General features: G+C 38.8%; 3 protein-coding genes across 5 annotated transcripts in view; 2 read left to right on the top strand and 1 right to left on the bottom strand.

The window, feature by feature from the left end:
* The window catches only part of aPKC (protein kinase C iota type), a 499,255-nt gene that overhangs the window by 255,055 nt on the left and 217,678 nt on the right, over window positions 1–26,522 (top strand). The gene's annotated exons all lie outside the window — the stretch shown is intronic.
* On the bottom strand, window positions 5,924–7,299 carry LOC135703653 (lipase 1-like). Its single transcript, XM_065224936.1, has 2 exons — window positions 7,175–7,299; window positions 5,924–7,112 (listed from the first exon to the last, which is right to left on the bottom strand). The coding sequence occupies exons 1-2, from the start codon at window positions 7,289–7,291 to the stop codon at window positions 6,180–6,182; spliced, it is 1,050 nt and encodes a 349-aa protein (XP_065081008.1). The 5' UTR covers window positions 7,292–7,299; the 3' UTR covers window positions 5,924–6,179.
* On the top strand, window positions 21,717–22,866 carry LOC135703373 (lipase 1-like). Its single transcript, XM_065224570.1, has 2 exons — window positions 21,717–21,827; window positions 21,901–22,866. The coding sequence occupies exons 1-2, from the start codon at window positions 21,717–21,719 to the stop codon at window positions 22,864–22,866; spliced, it is 1,077 nt and encodes a 358-aa protein (XP_065080642.1).

Below are 26,522 nucleotides of genomic sequence, written 5' to 3'. Positions count from 1 at the left end.
AATCCATACCTCTCACTCCAAAATCATGAGTTCAAATCTCACCCGGATAAAGCACGAATGATCCGAGAGTATGAAAATTACTATAAATAAAAAATACTTTCCGTGAAATTTTGCTAAGCATTCTCAAATCATCCTCTGGGAATCCTGTAAAGATTCTTTTAAGATTATTTCAAAAATCATCATTGGAATTTCCTTGAATTTGTCTTTTGAATTCCAATCCTCAATTTCGAATAACATGATTTGACCTTACTACATATTACATACTGTATTCTTTAGGGTCAACAGTTAAGCGAAATAATAATCTATGACTGCAAGTAAGGATTTGGGATATTTTACCATATTTAACTGTTTCAATGGAACAGGTTGGAGGTTAGATAACTGGAAAAACAGGTTTTTAAATTCTTAAATAGAATGACCAGAGTGCATTTATTTCAAGTCCGTTATCTTCAAGAAAGATTAGGATATACATTTTTTTTTCCATTGTCTATTGTTTCGAAAAAAAATAAACTCTGGTTCCGATATCTATTCGTCATCTTGAAAGTTTTCTAAACCTAATATGTTGGAAAATGGTCTGAATTTCGATAAATTTTTGAAGGCCGGAAGCTTTAGTATTGGCAAACATCGAAAAATCATGTAGTAGAATCTTCTTTTTTTTTAGAAATTCTTTTCTAAGCTCATCAAATTGTATTTTCTACAAGTCCGGAATCAGCAAATTTCCAATCCCAGATTTTAGACAAATTCTATGTTTAAAATCATGAAATATTTTTATATTTTAGAATCATTAAAAGTTTCTCGGACTGTGAACTTACATTCTAACATATCGTTAATTATTCTACACTTTCTTAATTTGTTTAAATTAAAGATAACAAATTACTAAGTACCAGCATTGAACAAAAAAAAATGTCAAATATCTCTAAAATGTATAGCAGAATCTTACAACTTTTTCGAGAAAATTTTCCCTGTTCCAGAATAATGATAATTATTGATACGATCCAGAACACTTTTCTAGATTCCAGAGATATGAAAGTTTGTCTATGTTTGAAGTTTTACAGAAGTTTCTATGTTCGAGATCTTTAAAATTGCTTGTCTTAAAGTGACGATTTGTCCAAGACGTTGAGCATTTTTCCCTGCGCCTCAATTTTTTTTTCAATTTTAAGATTTCTTAATAAATTTCTATGTTCAATCTTTCACATCCCGAAATTCAACCAAATTCGCGATCTGTATCTAAATTCAACTTATTCAACGGTTGGTTTCAAAAAATCGTGGCAGAAAAATGATTACTGTGTGAGGAAATGGAGCTTACCAATTACTTCTTATTTTACGAAAACAAATTTATAAGATTCTTCAACCATTTATTTTATTTAAAAAAAAAAAAAGCTTGTAAAATGCTCATGATGGTTTAAGAATTTATAATATTTGTCACAGCGGACCGCATTCAACTACAGATTAGATTAATATCTTCAATATCTTTCCGATCAACAAATGGCACTATTGGTCCCTTTTTTATTGTTTTAAAGTCACTATTTGGTAACTTTTTTCGTTATTGTAGTCAATACTATTGTATAACCCACTGTCAGCCTTCTGCTGAATAAATTTTATCATTATCTCTAAAGGGTTATTTTTGAACGTCTTTTTTGTTTAAGGTAGAGTTTTTTTTAATTTTTTTTTTTTCCTTTGGTTTGTTTTTTCCGTCGATCTTGTTTTCCGTGCTGAGCACCAATGCTACCGACGTGCCAGGAAGGCAGCTCCCACACCTGGACCCTACCTATCGACCCATCAACTCATGAACCGGGGACCAACGGCTTTACTTCCCATCCGAAGGAAGGCGTGATCAGAGATGTTATGCCTCAGAACATCCCGGCGGCGCCGACTGGGATTGAACCCAGGCCTGCTGGGGTAAGAGGTAATCACGCTTACCACTACACCACCGGCGCCGTTAGTTTTTTTATTTTTTTTTTAATAACCGGGAAAAAACCCGGAATTGAAAAATTGAATTTGAATGGACAAATGGTGGAGGAATGATTCGGCAGCATATTGGGAGTGCAATTTCAAAAAACCAAAATCGAACGCGTTACAAAAAGTGGTCAGGTTTTGATCACTTACAACTTTGTCAATAGCGAATGGATTTTAATTCTAAACTAGCCAATCGATTGGAAATTTGAAACACTTTATCAATTTTCAAAAGGTCACTTTTGAAAATAGCACGAATGTGCAACTGTTTCTATAATAATTAAAAATATCACCGATTGTCTGCAAAAAGCGCTTTCCCTAACAGAGATTTCAAAATCGAATTCCAACCAGTCTCGCCGAACGGTGTTTATTCAATCACCGCTTGTGGTGAGTGGTGGTATCCGGTCGTCATCAGCAGCAGCAGCAGCAGCAGTGCTTATACATTTTCTCCAGTACACAACGAATGACTCCCCGCTAGCAGCTTTGATAGCTAGCTGCCTTCAAAAGCCCTCGATTCACCGAAGAAGGAGGAAGAAGCCACACCGCTACTGATCGGATTCAGTTGCTCGTTCTGAACCGCTGTGCGCCATCTAGGCCAAGCACGTCACCCTCGTTCTAAACAACATACTGCTCGCCAGCCTCATCCGTGTTGAACACCCTAATAACTCATCACAACAAAACGGTTCTTTTCAGGACCACCATAAATTATTGTTGCTTAAAAGTTAATTTTAATTGAACGTTCGCTCACCTTGCTGCCAGCCCCCAAAGCTCTTCGATAAAGTACCTAGTAGCCAAACGTTTGCGGTCAAATGCGTTGCAGTATTGAAGTGGTACATACAAATTCTCGCAATGACCGAATACCACATGACGTTGTCAACTAACCAGAAACACTTCGAATTTTGGTAGAGTTTTTTCCAGGAAGCTAGAAAAAGCAAAAAAAATATCGAATTTATATGATTGATCGCGAATACCTCGCGATTGGAATATTTTAGCAAGAAATTCCTCCTGATAAATAGAATATTTTTAGCGAGCGGTGCCATTGGTGTAGTGGTAAGCGTGATTTCCTCTCATCGCAGTAGTTCTGAGTTCAATCCCAGTCGGCGCCGCCGGGATGTTCTGAGGCATAACATCTCTGATCACGCCTTCCTTTGGAAGGGAAGTAAAGCCGTTGGTCCCCGGTTCATGAGTTGATGGTTCGATAGGTAGGGTCCAGGTGTGGGAGCTGCCTCCCTGGCGTCGGTAGCATTGATGCTCAGCACGGAAAACAAGATCGACGGAAAACAAACCAAAGGAAAAAAAAATAGATAGAATAAAATGTTACTACAACAAAGTTGTTGGAATTTAACTCAGCCATAACTCTGCTGAAGAAAATGTGTCATTATGATCAAAAATAAGTTAGTTAGTTTTTGAACATAAATTGATTTGAGGACCACTCTAATGTTTACACCAAATGAAAGCACAAAAACTTCACCGAAGACACCACCGTCTAAATATCAAATAATAACAGAACGAATAGATCAAGTCTCACTAGCCAAACTATACTCAACTTGTTGCTGTATGAAGGGAAGTGACCTAGTGAGTAAATAAATATGTCAAAAATGGTATTCTCTGAGACATCACTTCAGATTGCGAAAAAACTAAAAACATCGATGAGAGCCATTTGCAATATGAAATTATGTCTCAGAGAAAACCATTTTTGAATTTTTATTTACCCACTAGATCCCCGAGCAAAGTCGGTTAACAAAATGAAAGCAAATCGATATTAAAGTGTGCAGTTCCTATCATAATGAAAACTCATTTTGATTTCAAATGTTGCGACATAAGTCTGATATCATATTGTGCTTTCATTATGCAGTCAAGCATTTTAAATGAAAGCAACTTAACTTGAAGTTCTGCTGTTTACGTCTTGTTTGAAATTTAATTGAAATTCATCTGTCGTTGAACTAATGATTATCGTTTATCTGATTTGTTTAACACATTTTAGGTCATTCGTGACTTGCCCGCGGTGAGATTGGAGCCCAAGTCTTTCAGCTTGAGAAACATGAATGGTAACCATTTACTCTAGGCCCGTATTCAGTTAAACATTATGAATGCAAAATCAGTAATCAAATTGATTTCATTGAAAGCAGGATTAGTTTTCCGTTTGCTTCAACAGTGTGAAATTTTGCTCTCATTTTTGCTGTGTTAACCGTTAAGTCAACCAAAATGAGATCAACTGGAGTATTCAAAATAAGTTACATCATAACAGCAAATTTTGATTTCAATTTGATCTTCAGCTTTGCTCGGGTCACTTTCACCTTAACCAGTAAAAGCCCGGGACAAACTTTTTATTTGCAAAAAATTGTATCTCAGAGATGCCATAGCCGATTAAAATGAATTTTTTTTAACATCATTCCGGTGAGTGGTTCTTACATTTGTTGGGTGGTACTCCCCCCAGGACCCTCCCTCTTTTCTATATATACAAGAATGTGTTGGCAAGGGGGTGTTTTTTCAATCTTTATCATCATATATTTACATATCATCGCGACAACACATTGTTTTTTTTCGTGGAACTCCCGGAAATGATAGAGAACATTCATAAGATCACATGCCTACCATGGAATCGGTTCCGGATGTTCCGGATTATGGTTCCATATGGTCAAATGTATTGTCTGTCATAACAATATCAACCAACATATAAAATCACATCTACTTGACGAAATATGACCAATGGCACTCAGAACGACGTCCACAGAGCCATATGGCCACCGTGAAACCGGTCCAGATCTTCCGGATTATGGTTCCACATGGTCAAATTTGAAATCTCACTTAATTATATCAAGCGAAATATCAAATCACATCTACTCGACGAAATATGACAAATGGCACTCAAAACGACGTCAACAGAGCCCTAAGGCCACCGTAAAACCGGTTACGGATATTCCGCATTATGGTTCTGTATGGTCAAATTTGATATCGCTCATAACCATACCAAGCGACATATCAAATCACATCTACTCGACGAAATATGACCAATGGCACTCAAAACAACAATTATAGAGCCATATGGCTACCATAGAACCGGTTCCGGATATTCCGGATTATGGTTCTGTACGGTCAAATTTGATATCGCTCATAACCATACCAAACAACATATCAAATCATATCTACTCAACGAAATATGATCAATGGCACTCAAAACAACAACAATAGAGCCATAGGGCCACTGTGGAACCGGTTACAGATATTCCGAATTATGGTTCCGTATGATCGAATTTCGTATCCTTTGGAATCATATCACGTAACATTTCAAATCACATCTACTCGACGAAATATGATCAACGGCACTCAAAACTACGTCAACAGAGCTATATGGCCATACCATATGCAGACGAGATTCTTTCCATTATTTAACGTCAGTCTCTGTTCCGCAATCTAGTTCCAATCACCAACGGACATCGATTGCCATCCATTGACTACTTACGATATCGCACCCATTCAACACACATGGGTCGGGACCAACGGCATTACTTTCCTTCCGAAGGAAGACGTGACCAGAGACTTTTATGCCTCAGAAAAATCCCATCGACCTCGGCTGGGATTGAACCAAGACCCATTTGGGTGAGAAATCAGTCATGCTTACCACTACACCACCGGCGCCGGCTACGCAGACGAGATGTGCAAACGATTCCGAAAGAGAATTCCTAAGACCTAAGACACTTCCGTAAAGTTTGCGGGGGATAGAAGAATCTCCTTCCAGCATCCCATGTAGGATGTCCCCCAGAAAATATTATGTGAATCACATAAGTCGACGATCGGTCATAAATTATCGGTCGTTAATTTTGGCCCCCCACTTTTGCTCGCAAACAAAAACAATGCCTCGATCCGTAATCCGGAAATCGTTCTGCTCGCGGTGTATCAGTGTACTCAATTTAGAATACACTAAATTCAAAAAGTGGTTCCCACCAAAGATTCCACGACCGGAGTGATCAGTGACTAAACTGGTTTACTTCCAGAGAGCAATGATTAGCATTTGAATTCAATATTAACTCCGCGTGCAAAATCAAACCCCGTGCGAGCCCCCAAAACTAAGCTAATTTTCCTTATTTTGCGTCAAACGGAATTCTCTCAAACTGGTTTTGAAAAACCACGTCAAACACTTCCTCATTTAATAATTTATTCACGCACTCTCACTTATTCTCTATCGGTCGCTATCCGCTTACATCTGTGTTTTGGTTTTTCGCTCTAATTCACTGGAGCCGCTTCATAACGGATTCCACGACCATGGGATACACGTCACTGGCGGCATCTGATCGCGTCAGGAAATCATTATGATCCAGCTTGTCGTACTCGATCAATTGAACTTGGCTGGTCTTCGGGAACTGGGTGCTGAGTTGTTCGACGTCCCTTGGGTGGACGGTCGTATCTCTTCCGCCGTAGTGAAGGACTACCGGTCGTGTGATTCGCCACAGGGGGTAGTCCGGGGGTTCCGGGGTACCGTACCGTTGAATGTTTTCTCGTTGGCCGTGATCGTACTGGCGGAAGCGGCCGGACAGGATCAGCTGTTGAAAGTGTTCGAGTTGTTTTTGTGAGTTGTTCGACAATTGATTGTTGTTGGAGAGTATTTGTGTGATTTTCCACGGGAAAATGACTTGGATTTTGTCGAACAGCAGGGACACTAGCTTGAATTGGCTGTTGCCCATGATGGCTGCAGGTGCGAGCAGGTTCAGAGAGGTGATCTTATCGTTATACTCTGGACGTTGCGCGAGGAGTGTCAAGGTAGCCGTAGATCCCTCCGAGAAGGCGACCATGTGGATCTGCTTCCGCTGGCTGATTTGGAGGGCGGCATCCGTAATGGCGGCTAGGTCGTAGTAGCCAATTTCGTGAAAGCTAAACTCCCAATATTTGGCCGAAGTTTTGCTAAATTTAGTGTGATCGGCAGACTCCGGTGAGGCTCGAGAGTTCCCCAGCCAAACTTCCATGCCGGTAGACAGAAGCTGCATCGGAAGATTATTATCCAACATCAACCAATCGGCGGAGGACTGTCGGATACCATGTTGTAGCACGACGGCGCCTTTGGTTGGGACCTGCGGTAACAATCGGTAAACTATCAACTGGTAGCCATCTTCTGTGGTCACTCGGTACCGTTCCGTGTTGATCTCGTACTGCGTGATATAGTCCTCCTGTGAAAAAATAATAAAAGAAATGAAGATTAACCATTTCGCCAAATGTTGGGAATACATACGGTACGGCTCCGATCGGAACTGGTGGCCTGTTTTGCTGCTCTACTTGCGACGATCGTGATCGTCACCAGCACTAGCAGCAGCACCGTTTGGCAATGGGACCCGCCTGATCGAGTCATTATGCGCGACTGATCAATACGGAACACAGAGTTTCTGCTTTGCTGTTGCTGTTGCTGCTGAGATCGGGATTCCAGCTCGGAAGAACTGGTTTCGGTTTTTGCAGGTCCTTTTCGACTTGATGGGTCGATTTTTCACGCGAAATATTTGCGTCATTGCGCACCAGATCTAATGACCAAATTCGCTGTAATAATCTGAAGAGCAAAGGTAAATTGAACGGCTCAAAGATCACCGATTGGAAAAGATTAAACCGCAGGGGGGCCTCATTTCGCAATTCGAAACGACAAACGTTTTCATACAAGCGTTCATAGAAAAATGCTTCGTTTCGACTTGCGCAATGAGGCCCCAGGTTTTTGCAACGTCACGGCGGCGGTGAGGTGTTTCAAATCGTCTCTGTGATTGTTTTCGGCTTCATCCCGACTCTAATGCCGGAAATGATACGCCAAATCGGCTTTCATGTGTCACTGTGCGATCTCATGTGCTGATCATGGCTTCTCGAGTAAAAATGAATGATGGAATCGCAAGTAGTTTTGCTTAGTCGACCTTTTTCAGATCAAAGAATACCTTTCCCATCACCATCAATTAGATCTGATGATCCGTGCACGGACGGTTCATGTAATTTCAATCGAATTATTTGTTACCTTAAATCTCCTTCTCCTTTCGCTGTTACGTCCCAAATGGAACTTAGTGCCTGCCTTCAGCTTGGTTCTTTGTCTATAATATGTGTTGCATATTGTGTGGCTAGCAGAATGATACTCTGTACAGAGGGATGCCGAGCAATTTTCCAACCTATGAACGGATCGATAATCGAACCCGTCGCCTCCTGCAAGTCATTTTACTGACTTGGCTATCGGGAGACACCTTAACTTTTAATCTGTTCACTGCTGCTTGGGTCATCATCTGATTCCACATCAGTCGCTCTCCTCATTCCAGTTCCAATCGAGGCACGTATGTTGTACACTGAATGTTAAAATAGGAAACGAGAAACATGACCCAGATCATTTATCGAGGCTGTATATTGCACGCGGAGCAGCGCACTTTCAGTTTTTGATTGAACAACACCTTAAATTGTTCGTTTCCGTATGAGTCTTCTTCAACAACAAGGGTCGTTCAGGCGTGTGTTTACTTGCACGTAAATATGTTAAAAATGGAACTAAATTTTCGGGAACCGGAACTGTTTGGTGCTTGTTCAGAAACTATCTGTTTAATCTTGAAAATAAACGGCATTTATTGTGTCGCAGTCGCATTGGGTACCGCTACTCCAACTGGACTGTGTGTTGCCATTGAGAAGAGTCCAAACGGAGGCAGATTTAACGTCGTTTGGGCGAAACCGGTATGAATGTGCATTACTGCAACATTGAACTACTTTCAAGTGTTAAGCAGGTCAGTAAGGATTTGTGACAACGTGCAATCAAACCTCGTCAAACTTGTAGTTATAAATTTAGTATTGTTTATTCTAAATCTACACCCCGGAAATGTCAGTGACTATTATTGTCTATTCAATAAAATAGTTTTACGAAGTGTTGTTAACACTTCGAATATGATGCCTTCGGTGAAATGTGTAACGGCAATTTGGCAATGTTTGAAAAATCATTGCTCAGTAATTTATCAATAGATTTTCAATCCATTGAAACTGAACAAACTTTTAAAGTGTGTTGTTTGAAATGGTTTTTTTTTAAATTCGTCGTGCGTATGATTAAAAAACTGTGAACAGCAAAGCTTAAGGAAATTAATTGGGCTTTTTGTTAAAAATATTTTCAAGATTGAACACTAACGAATAACATCTCAAAAGAGCGAAAATTGCTCAAATTATGCGATAAGTGAATTTTTTAACCTACGAGTATCTCGAAAATAACAACTTTGGACACTTTAAGCATTATGAGCTCTTTTGTTGTAAATTTAATGTGTTTTAATATTAACACTATTTTAAAGATATTCGATAACTATTGGTAGTATTTTGAAAAAATACTTATTTTATCAATAATTCATAACTTTTTTGTTCATGATTTGCCCAGTGTCAATAGGTGTTTCTTTACCTAAGCTACAAAATAAACCTAAAAAAAAATATTTTAAAGATATATGCAATTTGAGTAAACATCTCAAAAAGGCGAAAATTTCTTAAAATATGCGATAAGTGAATTTTAAAGTATCTCGAAAATAACAACTTTGGACAATTTAAGCATTATGACCTTTTTTGTTGTAAATTGGATGTATTTTAATATTAACACTATTTCAAAGATATTCGATAACCGTAGGTGGTATTTTGGAAAATACTTATTTTTTCAATAATTCATAACTTTTTTGTTTATGATTTTCCCAGCAAATACACAGTGTCAGTAGGTATTACTTTATCTAAACTACAAAAAAATAATTTAAAAAAAATACGCAATTTGAGTAATTTTATTTTTTTTGATAATTTTGATTTTTTTTTGTTCAAAAATTATATTTTTTACAGTGTATATGAAAGGCACAATACTTGCCCGCAACTTCTTCCAAGACAGCATCTCAATCAAACAAATCGTTCGCAAGATATATGTTTTTCCATTGATGCGTATCATTTTTGCATAAGCCCTTTTCAAGTGTTAGTCGTGTACAAAACTAGGGAACCAAGTATGTTGGACAATAACAAACAACTGTGCAAAGTTTCAATACTATCGTAGAAGGTCGATCGAAAAATTAAAAAAAAACAAATCGTCATTTGAAATGGAACTGCTGATGTGTGTCCGTTTCCTTGATCCCTGTTGAGTAAAATTGTATTCCGTTGTTTGTTGATCTCGAGGCTCTCTGCAACATCTAATTTCCATGGTGTAGATACGGTTCGTAAAATCGTGATGTTCTCCGTCGATAGTTGGTGGTCCTCTGTGAAGATGTGTTCTGCAACCTTATCTAATCTTTCTTTATTAAAGAGACTTTCAGCCGTCGGCTGGTTCATCTCTGGGAACCCCAGAAGGGGATGCCTCAATTAGCAAAGTTGAGTATTCCGGGCTCTAGAAGGGGGTTCCCAACAAGAAGGTGGGCCTCGGAGGAAGGTTTCCCTAATACAAAGTTTTTTTTATAGGGTATAGGGCTCCTGAGCGAAGTCCTCAAACACAGAGTGGTTTAAACAAGAGTACAAATATAATACCCAAGCAACACACTTCCGTCTCAAAAAGTTGCGGTAACTTGATTATGACCGGAATAAGTCGCATAGGAGTTACTACAACCGTTTTGTGACAAGTGTGCTGCTAGGGTCGCTGAGTAGTGTCGTAGTTGCTGGCTTAGTTAAACATAGTAGAAATTTTGTTGAGGGTGTCGATAGTCAGTGTCAATAGCGGGTTATTGGTGATCGTGTCAGTCCTTGGGGTTTAATACTTTTGTAAAGTTTGGCGACTTTAATGAGCAGATGACCAGCTTTGGCTGATGGGTCATTCGATTGGGCGTTCCTTATGCTATTTAGTATACCGTAAAGACTTCTTAAATTGCTGAACGCTGGGAAATCCACCAATATGTGTTCCATTGTCATGGTAAGGTTGCAAGTGTCCCAAGTTTTCCGGAAATTGGAGGAGCAGCCGATGTTGTGTGTTGCACGTGTGTGCCCGGAACTAACTCGAGACAATATGACGTGGTCTTGTCGACTTGGAGTGTTTTGCCATTTGGAAGTCTCCCCTTTCAACTTTCGAATAAAAGATTGCCTTGTGGAAGCCCACTCAAGGTTCCAGGCGTCGCGGATAATGACCCCGACCCAGCGCTTAATGTCAGGACCAGGGACCTCTTTACTGAAGAGTCGGCCAGAGCGGACGGTAGCTGCCAGATTATCTGCTTCACAGTTACCTCTGATGTCGCAGTGACCCGGTATCCAGAGGAAAACTGTATTCGATGGCGATTGTTCTTGGATCCCCTGGATCCATGGATGCCTTGGGATCTGGGAATTCGATGGAAGAATTGGGAAAAATAAATTAATCATACCATAGAAACAAATTTTTACACCAGAATTTCAGAATTATTTAATGGTTAACTACATAATTTCCTTCAGTCTCCCGTCATATTGTTTTTGAATTAAATCACTCAGCAAAATTACAATTTGTTTTTTGTCTTTTCAATTTCAGATGTAAAGTGCATGGACCTTAAAAGAAAATATTAAAGATGCTGGACTTTGGATATTTGTAAAATCCGAAACTGAACTATTCTTTTCCGAGGTTTTAATTTTTCGTAATTCAAAATTCTCATGATATGAATTCCAGAATTAACCAGAAAACACTGCGTAAAACACTGCGTAAAAGTTGAATTCTTTTTGGAATTTCCTTGAAAACATTTGAACTTGATTGGAATCTTTCTTAGAATTCCCTTGAACGGAGATTTTGATTCCTTTGAAATTCTTTTCAAAATTTCATTTTAACTCTATTCAAAACAGGATAAATCTTTTGAAATTTTATTTAGAATTATTTTTTAATATTTTTTTTTTCGATTACACTAAATTACCAAAATGAACTTCAATGTTTGACCCATGATTCTTATGTACAATCGTGAATCCAAAAATGTAGTCAGAAAAGAAATCTCAGTAAGATAGTTTTCTAGATACAGCTAAATAAATGAAATTTCACTTACTAAAACACAAATATCTCCGCCTGTAATGAAGCTATATCAATTATTAGAATTGATTTGAAAGGAGCGAATTTTTGTTTTTGGATCAGTTGAACAGCATTCGTCAGAAAGATTAGTGGCATTGTTGTTAATTAATAATTTGTTTATTTTTTTATGTTTTGCATATCTTCAAGAAAATTTGATTTCAGCAATGTTTTTAAGTAAGGTAAATACAAATGTTTGTAGTGGTTGTGCCAACAATACCACTAATCTCACTGAAAAATAGTATTCAGTTGATCGAATGTAAATTTTTTCACTTTTAATTTGTCATTAAAATAATTGATATAGCTTCATTACAGCCGGAGATATTTGTATTTTAGCAAACAAACTTTAATTAGGTGAAATTTCATTTTTAGCTGTATCCAGAAAACTATCCTACTGTGATTTTTTTCTGACAATATTTTTGGATTCAGCACATGATTTACATGGGAAATGACTATCAGCGTACAAAGTTCAAATATGCTGTAAACTAGTGTTATTAGCATTTTTTTGCAATATATTTTGCTAGAGCTCTGTGATAAATCTTTCGTATTAGGGTTGAAATTAGCGCCAGAACACTGTTAGAACTCTGTGTCTTGTTGAATTTTCATCATAATTATCTTGGAACTCTTCTTAAAATTTATCAGTCATTTTCCGCACGATCCTCATACAAATCTCCTCAGAATCACGTAGGAATTTTCTTAAAGGTTTTTTTTTCACAACTATTTTTGAAATCTTCATAATTAACCTAAGAATTGAATTTAGAACTTGCATTCTTCTCCACAGAAAATTATGTGGGAATCCTCCTCAATATTTGTTTGTAATCAACACATTGAATTCTTTTAAATTTTACTAAAAAATCCAGGGTTTGTCCGCAATATTCTACCGATCGTTCTGTAATGTCTTATAACCCTTAAAATGCTTGCAAGTCTCAGAGCCTTGACAATTATGACTCCACGACTCATAAATATGATTTATTTTTGAAATCTGTTATCTTGAATTTTTTTCAAAATCTCGTAATTTATTTATTTTATCACGAAAATTGTTATTAATCACAAATTTTGAAAAAAAAAAGTTCTAGTTTCAGACTATACTCAAATTTCAAAGTTCCAGAATCTTAAGAATCTTCTTAAATCACATATTTTCTATCTTTTCAGTCAATTCCTTTCAGTTTTAGTTGAATTAACCCGCGAAATTTTTAAAATTTGAACCGGGAAAACCTAGAAAAACCGGGAATTCTGAAATGAAAATTGACTGGCCAGTAACAGCGTGGAGAATGGCCGCACTTTCCGGACAGAAAACGGAGCATTGGTTAGGGAGCCGGAAAAAAACGGCTCTCGGTAGGATCTGCGATTCCAAATCCGAATTTTCCTCTAGCTTTAGAGCCGTCCGTGTATCGGTGGTGGTGGTCTTGATACTTTGTCGCTAGAATATCGGTAACGTAGGCGCGCATCTCCGGAGAGTTGTCTCCGGCTATGAAGTGCCTGGCTACAGAGAAATCGACGCTCCGTTCCAGTGGACTTCTGATACTGGGGGGAGTTTCTGGTGGGTCAGGGTCTTAAGAAGTCTGCACCCCGCACTGAGGAGGCAGATCTCTTCAGTTCCGGTTGTTTCCTCTAGGAAACTGATTGTCCTCGACGCTAGTGTTTCTGCCACCTGGTACCTGAGTGGTAAAACTCCAAGCTCCACGCAATCTGAATCTGAGAGGGTAGATGAAGTGCGGATGGATTTGATGTAGGTAGTGGTCAGTCTGGTGATGAAGAGTTCAGCAGCTGGGCAAAAGAGCTCTATCCCATAGAAGATTCTACAGCTTTGGCTACCCTTAGGGTCAGGGTGAGTTCTCTATGGCTGCATCGATGCGGGCCAGAGAGGGTGCGGATTAAATTCAGTCTTGTACGGCAACTGTTTTCAATCTAGAAGTGCTCCGAGAATCCGAATGTTTTTTTCCGGAAAGGGATAGGGATACCATCACATGTGATCGGGTCTTGTATGGGGCGATGTGAAAAGCGACATATGTGTGATATTACACTTTTCTCGGCTGACAACACAAACCAGGATTCAGACGCCCATCTATGGATGGAAGGGACTGCGGCCTGTAGCTTTCTACGGAGAGCCTTTAGGGTGAGACCTACTGCCAAGAGTATAATGTCATTGGCATAGACAAAGATAAATATCTCTTTTTGGAGACCAACGAATACCCCGTTCATTGCGACCAAGAAGATGGTGACCGCAATTACAGAGCCCTGCGGGACACCAGTTTCTTCCATGCGAGTCGATGACCGATGGTTGCCTAATATTATCTGAAAGGTCCGGCCCCGGAGAAAGTTTCGTTCTGCAATCTTTTATTTGAAATCGTATGTTGGACCTTTTCCCTCATGCTTTTTGGCCTTATTAACTGGGTCTTTATTGGATCCTAAAAATGATTTTAACTGGTTCTGTCTGCTAGTGAAAACTAAATCTAATCCGATTTTTTTTAATTATGGTCTTAGCTTACAAGTAATATCTTGATCAAATCGAACGGACACTCGTTTCAAGGGTTCAGGTGCTGGATATAAATAATCTTCTTTGTAGAATGTTCGTTTGTTATCGATGATTGCGTGGATTGTGGATTCCTTGTATCCGTTGAGTTTCGCTGTTTCAAAGATGCACTGCAATTCCTTAACCTTTCCTGTTTCGCTGAGTGGAAGAGTCTGCATTCGATGAATCATGTGGTGAAAGGCGGCCATTTTCTGCTGGAACGAATGGTTGAAAGTATAGGGGATAGCTCTTTTGGTGCTTGTTGGTTTCTTGTAAACTTCGTATTCAAACGAAGAAGATGATGATGATTTCCTGAAGACAAGAAGATCAAGAAATGCGAGTTTTCCTTTCGTCTGCTTGTAGAAGTAACCTCGGAAAGAGAATTAGTTCTCTTCCATACAAAGGTGGGTCAGCTTAAAGTACGTCCGAACCTTGTTTCTCCATGCTGCATCCTCTCGTTATGTTAATAGCCAGTCCTCCAAATGGTTGATCGCTTCCTTGACCCTAATATCGTCCTCGTTGATGTCTCCTGAAGATTTAATTGCTGGGCGAACTCCTGGGTGTTACTAATTGCATTACTCTGGAACTGATTCGGCATACTCTGGAATGCTGTGACTCGCATTTCATTCGCCGGTTTGTGGACTTTAGGGAGACCTTTGATCCTGGTTAGAATGGAATTGGATTCCCATAAACGATCTGCTCCATCTCTTAATATTGATTTACACTCCTTCAGTGTTTTCTCCACGTGTTTCACCATGCTCTGTAAGGGGTCTACTCGATGCTGCTTTAGTTTTCTGCTCCTTTATTTACAATCCGAATTTCCTTTTCGTTGTTACGACTTTGTTCCTGTCCGTCCTTGAATATGTTCGATGTGATAGTCCTGACCGTATTCTGTGATGTTGTTGGCAGTGTCTTGGCAATCGCTGTCTCCACGTCAATGATGATCTGCTCCACGTCACGTAAAGGGGCTTTATATCTGTAACTTCAGGCAGTTTGTTTTTGTTTGCTTATCTGGTTAAGATGTTATACCTAATTACACACTTAGAACAATTCATGTCAATTTAGGTGCTCTAAGACTAATATATACGAGCGTTACCCTAGCAGGTATGACATATGAACACTAACCGATAACATAAGAATATCTTAATGTGGTATGATACCTCATTTTGGTATGCTTGTGGTATAAAGACATGCTGTAATATTATTCTGTTATCGAACTATTTAATTAAATTTAAATAAATACCAAAATAACAAAACCTAAAGACCTGAAAGAGTTATTGGATTAGTATTAGAAGACCTTATAAATAACAAATTATGGTATTCTGGCATCAAAAAAGCGTCTGTTATCCGTCAGTTATTGTGATAACTAAATTATTTATTAGTTCGTTATTCGAAGAACTTTTTTGATGTATTATTTTTGGTATTTTACCTCTTATGCCAGGCTCCTCAATACCATATTCAGGTTGCCAGATATGCTATTATCATACATGAATTTGGCATTCATAAGTTATTTTCTCCTGCTCGGGTAATGTTGACATAAAATTGAGTTATAGCAGACGCAAAATTTTAGCTAAATCAAACGTACTTTTCATCTAGTAACGAACTTGTCTGTTTCGGAGCACTTTTTTTATTGTCAATCTGGATCGCTTGTCCGGGGATGACATTTAAGCTCTTGACTTGGCCTGAGTGGTATTGATGTAAAATTCAACGCTCGGGCGGTCCCCGGAGCACTTAATTTTACAGTACATGTTGTTAACATCTCATCCTTTATGTCAAAGATGGTTTTCGTCACGTGTAAAATTAGTTATTGGCTGGGTAATTTATCTTTAAGACACACGCTTAGAGTGTCTTAAAGATAAATCGCCCAGCTCAAACCATAAGAGGATAAGAGGTTAGACCATCATCATCATCTCTGAGCTCTAGGGTATTTTTTTTTTAATTTGCTGCTATTATTGACGTAACAAATCATCCGGAGGATCAGTTTATGGTTAAATTCAAGACACTTGTTGATCTTCAATTAACCCAGATAATTCCAGACCCTGCAAACTGGACAATATCCCGGTACACTGGAAACTCTTGTAACTCCTGAATTTCTAGGAGTTCCGGAACATCATAAACTTTGAAAATTCTAGATACTGTGGAATCTTCCGGAGCTTAAGGGCCTTCGTAACTATCAAAAATTCAAAATCTCAGAATAAGAAGAAAGAGTTTTGAATGTTTCAAATTCATTAGTTCCAGAAGTTTTTGGGGCTCTGGAATTCTGATGCAAATTTTTCTGGAGATTTTACTAACTCTCAATATTTTGAAGTTACTTAGATTTGTACATATTTAGTTTTTTCTACCGAGCTCGGCTGTGCAAATCTCGGCAAAAAAAGTTTCACTGAGATCTAAGCAAAAGTAACATTTGATTGCTGAGTCTCGGATAATGCTTAGCTGAATCTCAGCAAACAAATGAAATGTTTTCTGAGATCTCAGTAAAACTATTTTTGCCGAGATTTGAACAGCCGAGCTCGGTAGAAAAAAACTAAGTGTGTGGGTTTCTGAATTTCCGATAACACCAGGGTCTTCCATTGTTTTTGGAGCTTCCGGAAGTTATTGGGGCTCTAGAAGTCATACAAATAAGACGAATTACTGTTAAAGCAGATATTACCACGAGGGCCACATCCACAGGACGTAGTTTCATGCGTTAATCTATCAATGGTCAAGGTGATTCTGTTCCATAACCAGTAATTGCAAACTTCACGAATGTTCCCTTGATGAATTTCTTGAAATAAAGGGTGATACGGTCAAAATTTGGTCAAGGGAAAACGCGTGTATATCGGTGAAATCGTTTATTTAAAAAATCAAATTAAATTTCTTTTTCAAGTTCAATTAATATAAAATTCAGGAAAAATATTCAGTTAGGCTACCTTGTCCACCTTCTTCGCCGCAGAAAGCCAGTTTGCCTTGAACTGCTGCTCGCCCTTAGCAGTTTTTTGGTCTTCTTTAGGTTCCGCTTGACAATAGCCCAGTATTTCTCAATTGGGCGAAGCTCTGGCGTGTTGGGAGGGTTCTTGTCCTTGGGAACCACCTGCACGTTGTTGGCGGCGTACCACTCCATGGCCTTTTTACCGTAATGGCAAGATGCCAAATCCGGCCAAAACAGTACGGAACAACCGTGTTTCTTCAGGAAAGGCAGCAGACGTTTATTCAAACACTCTTTCACGTAAATTTCTTGGTTGATAGTCCCGGAAGCTATGAAAATGCTACTTTTCAAGCCACAGGTACAGATGGCTTGTAAAACCAGATATTTCTTTGCGAACTTTGACAGTTTCATGTGCTTGAAAACATCTGCTACCTTTCCCCTTCCTTTTGCCGTATAAAACTCCTGTCCCGGAAGCTGCTTGTAGTCGGCTTTGACGTAGGTTTCGTCGTCCATTACCACGCAGTCAAACTTCGTCAGCATCGTCGTGTACAGCCTCCGGGATCGCGCTTTGGCCGTCGTATTTTGTTTATCATCGCGATTTGGAGTCACTACCTTCTTGTAAGTCGATAGTCCGGCTCGTTTTTTGGCTCGATGCACGGTTGTAGACGATACACCCAGCTTATTTGCGGCATCTCGGAGAGAGAAGTTAGGGTTTCGCTTGAAACTACCGGCAACTCTCTTTGTCGTCTCAGCGGCTTCCGGTTTTCGATTTCCCCCCGATCCAGACTTCCTGGCTGTCGACAAACGTTCCCCAAACACTTTAATTACATTTGTAACGGTTGATTTGGCAACTTTTAGCGATTTTGCCAACTTTGCGTGCGAGTAGCTCGGATTTTCGCGATGCGCGAGCAAAATTTTGATACGCTGCTCTTCTTGCTTGGACGGCATTTTGACAACTGAAGAGTGAATTCCAAAATCAAAATAGGAGCAACATTCTACACACACACACCTTCAAAATGAGGGGTGTTCAGGTTTTTTAAATGCAAAATTGAAAGAAATACATCAAGTTGATATTGACCAAATTTTGACCGTATCACCCTTTATAGTGAACTTTTCCTCCTTAGCATTTAATACAACATTGCGTTTAAAAAATCGTTATGTAATCATGATCTTCATCCTTTATAGAACTCTACATGAAAATGTTGCTTTTTCTTAACTAATTGTAGACAACTTTTCCTTTCCAAATTTTTAGAAAGTATTCGTATAACTTACATCAAAATAGCAAAATAGTCCTTTGATTATTTTTTCTTGGAATAAAATCTTTTGAAAATAGCTGAACAATTAAATAAAATTTTATTTATAGGTGTATGAAGTTTAATGCCCAAGTAACAATTTAGCAGCCTTTTGGCTTTCACACTGATTTATTGTTGTTTTATAATGGCAACAAGCAATCTTTTTAGTTTAAATACAGCATTTAAAAGTGCAACACATGCTTGATCAGTATTTCAGCATTTTTCAAAACCTTTTCTGACGATAAAGTCAAAACGGGTCTGGTTTTAAAAATTAATTTAAAGCAGCACTCTATCCCTGTATAAAACTGTTAAGTTAGTCAATCATGCTCGGTATTTTTTTATGCCACGACAAAATACTCCATAAAGGTATTTTATCATTATAAATGCAATTATAAAACCGGGTTTCAAACGGGAACAAAAAGTATATATTGTATATCACAAAACTCCCTACTGTTTACAAATTAAACTAAAAATATGGTTCCGCCTAGAGACAGAGAAAAATATTTCGATTGGACCTTTTAAACAAAGTATCACAAGGCAATGACAAAGGATAGTCGAATAATAATATTAGCGATAGTAGAAGGAATAATTGTAGCGATGCTGTCGACGGAAAGGAAAAGGACTCCAATTCCAGAATTTCCTGGGAAACCCAGCAGTTCTGAATGAACCTGTCAACAACACAGCAAAAAAATAATTTTGATATCACATCAAAGTGGATGCACTACAATCATGTCGAAAATTTCATGTAATTTTTATGACCACATAAATAAACAAATGCAGTAAAAGCACCGTAATGTCAGTTCATGCATTGTATTAATGATAATTTTGTCCTTTTTAGCAAGTAATATTACACCATATTTTCGATATGATTGTAGTGCATCCGCTTTGACGTGATATCAAAATTATTTTTTTGCTGTGAATGACAGAACAACCGACGGAAAAGAGTGAGTGAATGCAGTTCACGAAGCACTGGAAGCCGTCAAATTAGACGCTTAAAATTGATGGGAATACCCAAAATATTGTCAATGGCGTTTGCGACATAATAAACACAGACCAACCTTCTCCAGAAAGCATGTATCAGTTCCAAACTGGAAACTGACTGCCTTCCGGACTATAGCAGTAGCTTCATTCGGTGAAAGGGTCAATTGTTCCAAAAATTCAAGCAAGCGCACATTAATTTCCTCGGATCATCGGAGAGAAGGGAAACTTTGTGGGAACGATTGAGCTTCCACCTGTTCCAAGATATGCAGATACACTTCCTGATTAACTGCTTCCAATGGATCGAGGATGCCACGCAACTTGTTGATCCAACGCAGGAGTAGAAGCTCTGTGCAATGATCGCAAATGTAAACAAATTTTGACGTTTAACTTTTTCCAGGCACCATTAATGCCGTCATAAAACTAAATGGAATAGGATCAAGCAAAATGGCCTCAGATAAATACAATTCAGCCTGCAAATTATCTTTATTAAAGCCAAATTTAAACGTTTTGTATTTGTTAGCGATTTCATGAAAGCAAAATAGCTTTTTCACAATTGGCCTATGGAAAATCAATTTTTATGCCACCGCCATATTGCAATTACATTTGTTTTTTTCTACTACCTTCGTTTTTCAAGATGTTTTTCCATGAAAATAACTTTAATCTCATAAATTCATCAATGAGCAGTAATAGAGATTCTGGAAACCATTACATTATCTCGGCTGGACGCAATGCTTGATATAAAACATTGCTATACGTTGTTTCCTAAATTAAAAATAATAAGTACGATTTCGATTTCCGAAGGTGGTTCGATCTTTCGAAGCGCTTTTCATATTAGATTTAATCTATCACCTAAAAATAGACCACAAAATAAGAACTGCTTTGATAATTTTGGTAATTCTTTCACATTAGATGAGGAAATTAAAAAAAAAAAATTGAAAGATTAATTTTCGAAAAATGAATTTGGCAAGATCTGATGACATTTATGTATCCCTTTTTATCTTGATTGATGCTTTATTTTCAGTGCGGTTAGCAAGCGTCAAAGACAAATGGCACAAGTATTGATGCCAAATGGCTTTTATTGTAGTTTTGATAAGGATTTCAAATAATTTTCAATGCTTTCGCCGTATAACCTTTTTGCAGCAAATCAATCTTGAAGTACCTCGAAATTATGCCCTTCAAAACCTTCTTCGGGGTGGGCCAACTAGACAGATTCTAGTCTTAATGAGGTGTTGGTGGATGTAATAAAGGCAAAGCCGTCTTGACCAGGGTTTTATGAATGTTGTTTTATAGCAGCCTTGTAGTATTTCATAAAACGTAAAATGTTACTTGGGGCGTAATGTTTTTGCCAAAGTTAGAAATACATTGATAAGATTTACTTTGCATTGATCATTAATTTTTTTTTTAAGATTTGACACATTTTGCTGCGGGGGCACCATTTTTTTTTATGGCGAGAAGTAATATATAAAATGAAATATCCAGTCGGTCAAATGTCCTTTCGTCCATTTTTTTAAGACAAGTTAAAGTTAATTATATACTTATTCTAACATGATGGTGATTACTAGCTAAATATGTCCATGTTTTTTTCTGAGTTCACCGAGCAGAAGGTCATGTCTTCGCAACCTGCCTCGTTCATGTTTATGGTTGTTTAAAAATGTAATTTTTATTCTGACTCATACTCATTCTCTCACTCTTCATTTGCCTATGGATTTAAAAATAAACTCGCTCCACTAAAGAAAAACCTGTACCACCGATCGCATTACATACTTTCGACCACATTAAGAATCTTCATAAATACTCCATAATAAAATAATCCTTACCGCAACATGTATGGACATACTCATATAATCTCGGTCTCTTAACAAAGGCTGTCTATTTGAAAATCATCCAATGTCAATGCGATCACACGCTTGGCTGAGAAAACAGTGTTTGCACAGAAGAAATGAGAAGACAAACCAGATCGTCTCAAACCGATCTTGACAACATTCTGTCAGGCATTACACATTGGAAAGTGATTCCCAAGAGAATGCACTGACTATCCCGTCTGTCTGTTAGGAGCTCAATAATGTCTATCTTAGAAACCGGTCTCCTGTTCCCGGTCGATAGTCCTCTCACAGCGTAATCAATATTTCGATTATGATCGAAATTCATTCTCCCGAATGCGATCAGTTGTCGGAAATGATTCGTTTAGGAAAGTGCTACTACTGTTCGTTGCGGTTGGTGCTTGCGATGCTGGCGATTATAGCAGTATCAGCAAGAAGATCCTCGAAACCAGTTGGAAGCCGTACCGTGAGTACCCGATCAACTCTTCGGAAATGAGCATGAAGCTTTAAGCTTCCCCCAATTTTTTCAGGTGACCAAAGCTGCCCAATATGGGATGCAACCCGAGAAATATACAGCCCTCACCGAAGATGGCTACCAACTGGTCATGTATCGAATGATGCCAAAAAGTTCGTCCCGTGGACTCGTCTTGCTACAGCACGGCATCCGTCAATCGTCCGCCGATTGGTTGAAAATAAACCAAAACCTCCCGAAGCAGCTCCTGTCCGCCGGCATGGAAGTTTGGCTGGGAAATTCACGAGCATCTCTAGAATCGGCCGGTCATACCTATCTCAATAAGGATTCTACCGAATTCTGGGACTTTAGCTTTCACGAGATTGGCTACTACGACCTGGCTGCCATGATCGATACTGCCTTGGCGAGATCGAAACGGAATAAGCTCCATTTGGTCGCCTATTCCGAAGGATCGACAGCTGCTCTGACGTTGCTTTCGGAACGACCTTCGTACAATGCCAAGGTCGCATCCCTAAACCTGATTGCCCCAGCCACGTTTCTCGGCAATAGTCACGTCAGAGGACTGGCTACTCTGCTATATAGGCTTCGATTGCTCCTTCCTTGGAGTCTTCAGAAGCTTGTTACGGGTAGTGATGAGCCGTATGAAAATTCGCCAAAACAGCTGGAACACTTTCAACAGCTGTTGGTTACGGGCCGCTTTCACCAGTACGATTACGGTTTCTGGGATAATCAGAAGCGCTACGGCGGGGATAATCCTCCGCCTTATTCACTTTGGCGAGTGACTGCTCCCGTTACCCTACACGTCGGCGGAGCCGATAGAGTGGTGCATCCCAAGGACGTCCGGAAGCTGGCGAGGCAGCTGCACAGAAGCTCCAGTGTTAGGATGATTCAACATGAAAGATTCGATCATAGAGATTTCCTGAGCCTACCAGATGCTGCCCGCGAAGTGTATCCCCGGATTACAAGTGCCATTATGCAGCGGTTGCGATAAGGCTTCAGTGTAATTTCCTAATTCAAATCGTCATAATCGTCTTTTCATATAGTAATAATAAAAGGCGGGAACCATTTCGCTCGCATGCGTTCAAACCGGCAACGCTCGTAACCTGACACGGCATTAAAAGCTCAAAGCTCACTCAGTTTGCGGTTTAGAGAATTTCCATGAATCTCCTGCGCTAGGCATTATTAGGGGTCCTACTGTGGTGGTCGAGTAAATTTTATGTTTTAAAAAATACTCTCCTAAATTTTTCCTATTAAAAAAAAGTCGGAATTTGCTAATGCCTTTATTGAATTGCGATTTTGAAAGATTGTTGACGGTGGAATAATTCAATCAAATGAAGTGCTAATGACGTGACCTTCACTGTACATTTTCCTTCGCAGACAACGCTCTTCTTCTTCCTTTGCGAGGATTTGAAAAATGTAAGTTTTATTCGTATGCCACTTTATCGTTTTTATAGTCATCGTTCTCGTCCTCGTCGTCGTCGTCGTCGTCGTCGGCCGGGAAACGATTTCCATACATCTTTTTATGGCGGCGGATTTTGCGTCTTCCGTGAACCTTCCCTCTCTAACGGTGGAGGGGACAAAAAAAAACGTGAAAAACTGGGTATAAATTTATGATTTCTGCTTCCCTGCATCGCTTTTTTTCGGGAAGGTTTTACAACGACCTAAGGCTGTCATTTTTATTTGGCCACCGCCTCCGTCGCTTTTGAGGTTGGTTGTTACCTCCTTCTGATGTTAAGCCTGGGGACTTTGTGATTTTCTGCTTCCTGGGATGGGGTTCATTCGGAAGAAGGTTGTTGCTTGTTATCATGAAAGATCCACTCGCATAGATGAGTAACGAACGTACGGCGAGATAAGAAATCGAAGACTACATATTTACGTCGCGACGCGCTGTACGATTGTGTATGTAATGGTGTAAGTAAAAGTATTTGCAATCAAGTTGACTATTTTTTTTTGTTCGTGTTCCCAAAATGTAGGTTATCCAATCAAAATGTACATATGACTCACTGCAAGGGGATGTCCATAGACTACGAAGAGCCGGGTATGCTGAGTGTCTGCCTGTGCTACTAGAATTCAAACATTTTTATAAATCAGTTACTGCAAAAAATTAGACGGGCCTGAAGGCCTAAAAAAGCAGTCGATGTGGTTATAGACAGACCCTAATAGCACATACGTGTTGGGTTAAATATAACACTTGAAAGCGAAAATCATACAGTTATCTGAATTTAGACGGGCGAGGCACATCGGAACTGATAAGAACCGTGGTGACTTGGTGCACGAAGAGTACACAAATACCTACATTTTATGAGGTGTGGAAAGTGCTGGCACAGATCCGGTGTTTTCCCATCCAACACTATTGCTAATTATTCTACTTCATGGCTTATTGCGTTATTTATCTATGCCTGCTTTAAACTTTGAGTTCGTTTGTTCATGATAGGTACACGGATAGAAATCTCCTTATACCTTTTGGCAAATTTCCATTACTGATTATTCATAAAATGTATAAGTCAACTAATAAGCAGACGCCTTGCAAAAAGTTAATAAAGATCATGTGTCAAATGAAATGTATAAGCGGTCACACATACCTTTTATGCATTCTAATAGGACCTATGTGGTTTGTTTTATGGAATGTATAAGGTTGATGCTTTGGCAAAAATGTATAAGTGAAACACATGAATTAAATAATTGATTTTCGTTTCGTGTAGGGTAGGTGTTTCAGTAATAGAAGGGTTATTATAGTTGCGTTTTGGTTATGCCAGAATAATATCGAAAAACTAGATAAATTTATTTTTCATCGGTAAATCTCCCAAAATAAAGTAGATTTGCATATTTGCATATTCAAATTTGTTGAAACCAATTAAGTTTCCTAAACATTTTGACTCCTTTGCACGTAAACGCAGTTTGATCCCAAAGGATTCAACTATTATAGGTCCCTCCCCTTGGCTAGTTTTTTAACCTGGACGTTGGTGGGCGGGCCTAATCTTATGCTTCATAGTGGAGCGTTGGAGACGGTTGGTTCAGATCCGGCATCGTTGGCTCATGCCGTGACAGAATAGCGTCATGAGCTTGCGATGAGGTTTACTGAGCTTCCCCTCTCTGATGAACCATTGCATAAGAGAACCAAAGTTCTAGCCTGAAGTGATAGTATCACACTTGTTACTCCTTTAGTTGAAAGCCGCGTCGTAGTACGCTTACGTATAGGCACTGACGTTGGGTGCGATACTGGCGGATTTTGCCGCAAATCACTCTTATTTTATTTATTTTTACGCAGAAAGATTTATTTGGGTTTGCAAGGGAATTATACTATTGAAATATTTCAGAAAGTGCCCAACAGTGCTCCTTCTACTTGCGTGACAAGCTTTCATTGTTGTTTTCGTTGAGGTATTACTCAGGGAACAATGTTAAACACCATTTTTGTACATGGTATTGCAACTAATCTTATATGTATGTGCTTCATTTTGATTTGGGATAAGTGTTTGAACTATGGCTCGGGATTTCCACTGTGGCGTGCTTCTATTGTGACATAACCATACGTATTTTTGAGGTGCGACATAGTGGAAACGTGTGAGCGTAGTTGAAGCATGTACCCTATGTAATTAAAAAAATCAGCTAGGAAACTAACTTCAAAGTGAAGCATTTTAGTCACTTGAAGGTGTCACCTGGGACGAACTAATATATATTAAATATAGGTCAAAGTCAAAAACAACTTGAAACACGTTAAATTTTAGATTACATTCACAAGTGCAGGTACTTAATAAAGCATTGTAGGTAGATTAGAGATTTCAATTATTTATTAAATTAGACTAGAGATATCATAATCATCAAACGAACTTAAATAAAAAAAATTAGACAGCCTAGTAGCATTAAGTGGATTAACAGAAGAGTTAGGATGCGGACGGTCCGCTTAGGGAGGCAACTAGCCTTAAAACAGCTGGCAATTAGTCTTTTCATGTATTGTCTGTTTATTTTGATTATTGCTTTAAAATATCGATTTGGTATATATGTGAAAGGATGAATCAGTGGGAGATGGATTTTCGGTTTCTTTACATTTAGCATCACTATGTGTCATTTCCTCAAAACCCCCCAATAACCGGCCTCTTCAATCCCTTCCTTTTCCCATGGCGTTCAAGTGGTCCGCATAGACTATTCAGCCATTACCCGTCCTTTATCCTCGGCTTTGGATTGACTTGCGCTCCCATTGCCCCACCAAACGCTGCAAAATGAAAGGATTCAACTATTATAGGTACCCTACCGCCACTATAGGTAGTGTTCCTACATGTAATAGTTGAATCTTTTAGAAACCAATGCTTTCCACTATTGTAGGAACCAAAGTTAGAAATTAGCACAACTACTGTAACAGTGTTTCTATTAATTTAGGACGAGTTTTCTAAAAATGTATGCAAGTCAATCGCAATGTAATATGTATGTTTCCAGGAAACATGAGATGGAAAGCTTTTGGTTGGTTGGTTCTCTTTATTAAGGAGATTTTCAGCCAGACGCTGGTTCGTCTCCGTAAGGAACCCAAGTAACATTGCAGGTTTTATCACAGTTTTATAGCATTCTACAAGTCTAAATCATGGTCTACAGAACCCTCATAAAACCAATTTAATTGCGGCAGCATTGTTTTGGATAACGTTCATTATTTTTTTA

The sequence above is a fragment of the Ochlerotatus camptorhynchus genome, unplaced genomic scaffold (genome assembly GCF_037179485.1).
Source record: "Ochlerotatus camptorhynchus isolate MF236.1 unplaced genomic scaffold, CSIRO-AGI_Acam_v1.1 ptg000021l, whole genome shotgun sequence".
Classification (NCBI taxonomy): Eukaryota; Metazoa; Arthropoda; class Insecta; order Diptera; family Culicidae; genus Ochlerotatus; species Ochlerotatus camptorhynchus.
The sequence above is the reverse complement of the archived record's forward strand: the minus strand, read 5'-3'. Positions and strand labels throughout refer to the sequence as shown.